At 41.0% G+C, this 7662-nt stretch overlaps 4 protein-coding genes across 4 annotated transcripts; 2 read left to right on the forward strand and 2 right to left on the reverse strand.

Moving 5' to 3' along the window:
- Positions 1-1052: 1052 nt before the first annotated feature.
- K450DRAFT_202597 (uncharacterized protein) lies at positions 1053-2576 on the reverse strand (the record flags this gene model as incomplete). Its single annotated transcript, XM_051584692.1, has 5 exons — positions 1053-1568; positions 1627-1671; positions 1732-2240; positions 2297-2425; positions 2489-2576. The coding sequence occupies 5 exons, from the start codon at positions 2574-2576 to the stop codon at positions 1053-1055; spliced, it is 1287 nt and encodes a 428-aa protein (XP_051440790.1).
- A 1820-nt stretch (positions 2577-4396) lies between these two features.
- On the reverse strand, positions 4397-5116 carry K450DRAFT_260176 (uncharacterized protein). Its single transcript, XM_051592118.1, has 2 exons — positions 5007-5116; positions 4397-4942 (listed from the first exon to the last, which is right to left on the reverse strand). The coding sequence occupies exon 2, from the start codon at positions 4898-4900 to the stop codon at positions 4604-4606; it is 297 nt and encodes a 98-aa protein (XP_051440791.1). The 5' UTR covers positions 4901-4942; positions 5007-5116; the 3' UTR covers positions 4397-4603.
- A 191-nt stretch (positions 5117-5307) lies between these two features.
- K450DRAFT_260177 (uncharacterized protein) lies at positions 5308-6034 on the forward strand. The gene has a single exon (XM_051592119.1). The coding sequence runs from the start codon at positions 5436-5438 to the stop codon at positions 5733-5735; it is 300 nt and encodes a 99-aa protein (XP_051440792.1). The 5' UTR covers positions 5308-5435; the 3' UTR covers positions 5736-6034.
- Positions 6035-6714: 680 nt separating this feature from the next.
- K450DRAFT_260179 (uncharacterized protein) lies at positions 6715-6947 on the forward strand (the record flags this gene model as incomplete). The annotated part of the gene is made up of 1 exon (XM_051592120.1): positions 6715-6947. A coding segment is annotated over exon 1 (178 nt), but the record flags the coding sequence as incomplete, so codon positions are not given.
- Positions 6948-7662: the final 715 nt, after the last annotated feature.

Here is a 7662-nt window from a genome sequence, read left to right on the forward strand (position 1 = left end):
TGTGTGCCAACGTCTGTGTAAAAAGATGACACAGAAGGCTAATCATGCTGCCGAGTATTGCGAATTATCAGGTTTTTACAAATAATAACAGCTGTTGAGATCGTATAGACTCTCTGAAAAACCATGCATACGACAACTTGATGCTGTAGTCGTAGCCGATTGTTGCCCAATCCAGCTTCACATAAATGCACTTTCATTTAGATTCTGATGGCTTCTCCACATGCTCAAATTGTGATGTTTACAGTCGAGATAAAGGGATATATTAAATTTGAACAAACTAGATAATGAGTGTATTATAGCTAAAAACATACTCCACGTCATATTTCGCGATCATTATGCATCAGTCTAGAGTGGAACCGAACTGAATCTTCTGGTCTGACATCGACTTCATGTCGCATTTCTTCCAAGAGTTGAAGGTGGACCTGTTTTTGTTCTTGTAAAATTGCCTAGACATTGAGATTTAGATTGCGTTTGCACAAGCGGTACGAATAAAAGCTTTTACCATCACATGGGCAAGTAGTTCAAACATGCTATACCAGTCTTTACGATCCTTCCAAGCAATAGGAATTCTGGCCGTTCTTAGCGTAAGATACTCGTACATCTTCTTCTCAGCTGTGATGGATACGCCAGAAAGCGTCATGATGTTCTTAACAGTCTGAACTGTTAAGATTTGAAGCTCGGCAAATGTTGAAAAAGAGGCGTCCATGCATTCTGCTTGCTTGGCTTTCAGTATCTGAACCGCGGATTGGAGCTGCTTCACTGTGTCATCCCTTGTGTGGAAGACATTCTCTGTAAGGGCTCCGCTGGAAGCCTCCATCACCATACATTCCCCGTATTCACTTTCACCAAGGCCATCCAGATATCGAACCGTCTCTGTTGGATATAATGTATTCAGTATTGTGCATTTGTAAGGCAGTTACATTAGCTTTAATTACCAAAATCTTGGGCGTCGTAGAGCTTTGTCGCAATGGAACGAGAGGTGCTAGCCGTTTCACACCTATTGAAATAGATTGTAAGATAGCTTCTTTACATTTCCTCCGTTCTCGAAATTCTTACCACTTAAAGGAAGCTAAATCGGTAAGGAAACCAAAATATCTGAACATGGGGATGACGGAGTTAATCCAAAAGGTCCTTTCATGATTATCAGTGTATTTGAAGCTGGGTTGGTTACGCCTCACTGCACAGAAATCTTGAAGGGTAGCTTGCATGATCGCAAGGAACTGGCCATGATAAGTTGAAGAGTCGATATTCTCGGCGCACCTAGCATGTGCTTCTGATGGAGTTTTGGCCTCCAATACTCTGTTGAGAAATTCGATCGCACTTGGTATCGCTTTAAGGCTCAAGCGAGTACGACTATTTTCTCTGTTGGAAGCAAGTTTCTCCTCCATTTCTTCGCTTACAGACCCAGATATTCCGAAGAGGACCAAAGATTCCAACGCATCTGCTTCGGCCCTTCTGAGGTTGGGTTTATTCATGGAACGAACGTTCTCACTCCATAAAGGGATCGCTGTTTGTTTCCCTTTGTTTCGAGATAGCCGCGGGGTGACCGGTCCTTGACTTCTTCTACTCTTAAATACACAGCATGTCAGTTCAGACAAAGCAGCATGAATGTTAGTCAGTACTTACTTTTCGTTGGGATGGACTATTATCAGTCATGTCAGAGAAACGTCGCTGTAAACTAATGTTAGAATGGGAACAATAGCTTAGTCATAAATCAAGTATTTATCTCACTTTCTGGTAAGCAGCCGTATTCAAAGGTTCCAAATATGTAGATTGTGAAGCTGGTTGCTGCTCGATTAAAGAACTGGAAGCTGCCGGCTCCTCAATTACAACGCCTGAAACTGATGAATACTCCATTGGAGAACTGGCAGTTTCCGGCTCCACAACTATATCACCTGAAGCTGATGGTTCCGCAATCACAGGGACTGAAGCTGATAGTTCCTCAGTCACAAGAGCAGAAGATAATAATTCCGCAATAACAGGAGCAGAAGTTGATGGTTCCACAATCACAGGAGCAGAAGTTGATGGTTCCGCAAGCACAGGAGCAGAAGTTGATGGTTCTACAATCACAGGAGCAGAAGCTGATGGTCCCGTCATCACAGAAGAAGAAGCTGAAGGCTCCTCAGTTGCAGTCAAAGGGCTTGAAGCCAGCAGTTCCGCAGTTATGTCCTCCTGAGCTGACGGTTGTTCACCCACTCCTGGAAGCTCCGAAGGTTGGTTGCCGAGAGATATAGGAAAATCTGGTTTGATGCATTAGATAGTACTTGCAGTACAATTTTGATAAACCTGCACTTACTATGCACATTCACTAAATGCTCCTTGTACGCCTCTTGGTCGCCTGTATTATACCGGCAAAGTGGGTAAACGCAAGTGTCGTTAGTATCTTGGTATAGCTTGATATCTATGGAAGTTACGATTGCATAGCCTATATGACAGAAGTGAGGATGGCATAGAAGGCTGGTGTAAATATACATATAGCGCTACATACCATGTACATCTCTGATATGTCTACGAAGCGACCTATTGTTGCGGTAGCCAAAACGGTTGTAAGAGCAGTTGTCGTATACGCAGCGCATGTTTGAAATTTGTTCTTGAGAATAAAATGAAGAAATTGTAACGAAATGATATTTCAATGTAGATTTCTTTTATAACTTTATTCACGCGGGTCACACCATTTTCACAATGGTACCTGTGCTCCTTTCCATTAACATCTTTTTCTCCTCTTGTCTCATGCCGCTCACTATGATCCGTATCTCTGCGTCGCCACAAATGACAGAATTCTTCTGTTATGTATTGCAGACGGCCATTGCGCCTCCGAAGATTATTTGTGAACAATGACTCTGTTCTTCCAAGTCCCATTGAATGCACAATCATATCGCCTCTATTCCTGATGACTACGAGGCGGCCCGTCCTGTACCTTGGGAATATATTTGTTCTTTTGGGACCTTCCGTGAGGCGCAAGATGGTGATACGACCGCGAGTTCTCATGGGGTCCATTGGTTATCTACTTTATTGCCTTGCAGCCATCTTGTCGAATAAGGTAATTTCGAAATATCTCTTCGTACAAATTTTTTTTTGAGATATTCTCACCCGCAACAACGATGATAAAAAAAGGGAGAACTAACTCAAAATTTCTTTCTTTATTATAATAGACGACCTGTTGTATATCAAACACCTTGCAATAGCTATTGGCGAGCTAAGCGATGTCAGCTTTTGAGGTATCGGGTAGCGCTTGAAAGTAGTTTTCAGCTTTGTGACTGCTGAAGAACAATGCACTTTCCTGCTTGATTGATCAAGCCTTTTCACGTCTCATACGAAAGTAACAACACTAGAAACTGATAAATAAATTGCTTGTAATTTCAATGTTTACTTTTATGTAGAAAACATTTCTAATACATAATGATGATTACCTCAAACTTTGGGTTCTGGCCGATTTGGAGATAATAAACCAAAGTGGTACAAACCAAGCGTTCAGGATTGGCTGCAATAACGAAATGGTAGCGTGAAGCAAAGATTTGAAATTTTTCAAGAAGGAGATATTGCAACTGGCAACGTATATACGCATGGAATAGCATAAATGAGTTACTGTCGACGTTTGAAGGACAGCACTTAACGATCAATGATGTCGTTTTTCGTTATTCATTCTTTATAGGCAAGGGCGGTGATCACAGTGTTACTGACACTGTAAATATATCATTTCTATTTACTGCTATCACATCCACAACGAGAAAGGCTTAATAATTGAAGACTCTATCGGAATTACCAAATTATACCAAAGGTAGTGTCTGTATCTCGTCAGTATGTGAGATAAGTTACCCAGCATTGACGATAAATACACGACATTTTACATAAAAAACGAGAAAAAACTCCTCTAACCTGGTCATAAATTGATCAAATCATCAGTATTTCTGTGGGCTTATGAAGTTTTATTTGCGACTTTGAGCCAAATGCTGATACCTTGTGGACAATAATGCCAATAGATTTGCTCGCATTTACTAAGCTTCTTCTATTATTCCACAAACCGGCTTTAAGGTAGCTCAACAACGCAATGTAGTCCTTGACAGATCAAGAATGTTCAGTAATTGTTGTTAGCATCATCTAGGCTTTCATTGACGTAATGCTTCGTCTACCCGAAGCCAAAGACAGGAAAATGTGTAGCTTTTATGGCAGTGCTGCCTAATCAAGCTGTTGTTCGGTTGGATGCTCAGTATATCATCCGTTCGGCCGCTTTTAGCGCTAGGATTAAGCGAGAAGTGTGAATAAAGTAATTCACATCGATGATCCGACTCACGGTACTAATAAGTATCAATATCAGGACAAAAGTTGGTTTGTGTTGATCCCTTTAGCACGGTAGGCATGGAAACGAAAACATTTTTTATTGTTACATGTTCTCTACATCCAGTAAGCGGTTCATTGTCTACAGTAACTTACTGATGCGAAATCATTCCGGCTTTGACCTTTTTCGCAGAGTGAGACAAATAATCGAGCTCGAGAAAAGGAACACTCACTTGAAGTTGAAGTCGCACACACACAGCCATATGTTTTCTAGCTAACTTAGAGAGATTTGGGATGATGCTTCTTTCATCTCCAAAATTGCAGCACATCAAAACCCTCCGTTGCAGGCGATGACTTTCGGTAATATAGCGTGTATATCATCATCCTGTCCGATCACTTGTTGAAATAGTAACTGCGCAGAGTCTGTAGGAGAAGGAACAACAGGTCGAAATTCCTGCCAAGCCAGACGCACGGTCTCCTTGCCAACTTCAATATCCCGCTGTCGGAATATCGCTTTCTCGCAGAATGCAAACTTGGAACGAGGGTCCAAAGTTATCGCCGTTGCCAATAATAAGCCGTTCCGGTTTTCACTAAAGTACATGTCCACCTTGCCAATGGCTTTCATCAACCGAATTGCAAAACTTTCAGCTGCGGGCTATATCGATTTCTGTGAGAGTGAACAGTTAGATGCTACATCGCAAGAAAATCTGCATTCATTGTGATTCACCAACCTAAACCACCTTCCATGGGAGGTAAACTTTTTCGTAAGTTTACCTACGATATCGTTGCCGTATCAATAGTTGCGTATCCAGAGGCAGAGTTCGATTTTGTTAACTTTCAAAGGGTTCCAGTATGCGCATAGCTGCTTTTAGGAATTCTCAATTTGCCACAGATAACCGCATATACCCAGGTCCGTTTTCAATCGTTATCCAGGGCTGACGACTGCGATATTTCCTTTGATCATTTCGCATGTGCCATTCCATCAAGTTCTGACATCTAAAGAAAGCTGTAGATCAGGTGAGTTCAAGGATTGACAGTAACGCTGGTAGACCACTTCATTTGAAGAGAAATCTAATCCATGCGACGCACTGCCTGAGCTTGTCAACAGGTTTTCCTCTTGAGCCTTCTATAGTCATATCTACTATCTGATCGTTAGGACCATGGCCCATCCCAGCATTCAAAATTTCTTGGACTGCAAGAGTCAATACGTGTCCAATACAAACCATCCGATAAACATGAACTTGAGCATGGGAATGGTCACTTTGCCGAATAAGCTCCTCAATCTTCTCAACCGTTTTGAGCATGTAATTAGAAAGTCAGTCGTAATGGCAAAAATAGAACCAGTCAAGTCCAATTTCCGAGTGCGTCGACAAAGTAGTTGCCAGATTACCACCTGTCATACACCTTTTAAACATGCAAAGCATAAATCGCTAATCGGCAATAGAGTTACGGAAGAATAGCTGAATGTGATCCCAGAACTGGGCTAAGAACTATCAGCACACCTTTTTTTTTTTCAAAATCACAATCTATTCAACGAGCTGTTGTTCCGAGGTAGGAAACTTTCCAGGACTTTTCCAAACATCCGTAGTATAGCTTATCCATCCTGTGCCTCAAGTATTCTCTTGGCTTCTTCAACCTTCAGATCAGATCAAAATAGCGGAAGATACGGTTGCGGAGAGTTTCCACGCCGGCCATTTTGATCTCGGCATGAGCGCTAAGCCGAGCGTAATTTAGTAACCTTCTAAAGCTTGGCTTTTCAACGACGCTTAACGGAAGTTTGCATTCGATGATCATATTAACAGTCAGGTTGTCCCGCTCTTCAGGTTGATAAATTTTGGTTTTGGGCCGTCGAAAGTAAGATATCATGCAAAGTCAGTATTTTCAATACGCGCGGTACTATTCTCAGTTATGACGAGTCGGCAAAGCAAGTGTGAGATCATTGGTCTTCTCGCATAGGTAATGTAGCTGACATGCTGCAAATAATGAAAGACATCTAAATGACCAACTTTGAGTTGAGTTCTACTGTTTCTCCATGATGCACTGCATTGCCCAAACTTTGGCTTTTTCTCCGCTTGCGATTTTAAACATTGCTGTTAAAAGGCAAGGGAATATAAAAGACGTTCGACAAAAGCTAAATGCCACCTAGGTACTGTCTACTAACATGTTAATCAAATTGATATTTACGATAAGGTGACCACTTCGAAGAATGCATCTTTGTACATCACTGCCGCTATCTCCCAAGTGTTATATTTTATCGTTGTTGTAAAGTCACTTGACCTGACTCCACCTGTGCCTAAACCATCCTATGCCCTAAGCCGCTCACTATGATCTGTACCTATGCCCGAATATATCAGAGAGAACAATCCACTAATAAACCATAGACGTTCTTTCCCTCTTATTTATAACTGACTGACTTTTCGTACCCTGTGGAATTCCTCTGACTTTTGGCACATAACTACCTCTGAAACCAGTAATCCCTGACTGACTGACTAATATGATTACTTACTTCTGTATGGTACTATGGTTCCTCTGTGTTAAGACCTTGGCAAACTCTCTGACTCTATCTATCGGACTACCTCTATCTAGTATTCGGAAATGGCGCTTATTTACACGTCTTAAGCAATTCTGTGCTGGACGCGTGACTGCCTCCTATGGATCGATCAATTTACTTTCAAACAAACTACAACATTTGATCTTTATTTCTCACCTTAAAATCACGTGTAATACATCTTGACTCTATATGGTGATACGTCATTTTGAGGTAAGAAATAATGACATTTCACGTGCGTAGATTTTGACCATATAGAGTCAAAATTTAACACGTGAGGTTATTCAAGAAAACAATCTGAATCCACGTGATTTTGAGGTAGACCATGTAAAGTCAAAATGTACCCACGTGATTTTGAGGTAAGAAATAATGACATTTCACGTGTGTAAATTCTGACCATATAGAGCCAAAGTAATCACATGACTTTCGTCAAAGAAAGAAAACGTGTGAGGTAGGACGCACGTGTGCAAATTTTCACCATATAGAGTCAAGATATATCCACGTGATTTTGATGTAAGAAATAATGACATTCACGTGTGTAAATTTTGACCATATAGAGTCAAGATATACCCACGTGATCTTGATGTAAGAAATAATGACATTTCACGTGTGTAAATTTTGACCATATAGAGTCAAAATTGATCACGTGACTTTAGTCAAGAAAACGATGGGAAGCACCCACGTGATTCGAGGTAAGAAAATACAGTCCTTGAACTCTGCCAAAAAATTAAAACGGATATCTTCCAATATACGATTGTTTTCTTCGAATATGCACCTCTGCCTACCACAATATGAGCTGACTGCTTATTTGCCAATAGCAATTTCATAAAATCATGAGA

Source organism: Umbelopsis ramanniana (genome assembly GCF_025399195.1).
Source record: "Umbelopsis ramanniana AG unplaced genomic scaffold K450scaffold_79, whole genome shotgun sequence".
NCBI lineage: Eukaryota > Fungi > Mucoromycota > Umbelopsidomycetes > Umbelopsidales > Umbelopsidaceae > Umbelopsis > Umbelopsis ramanniana.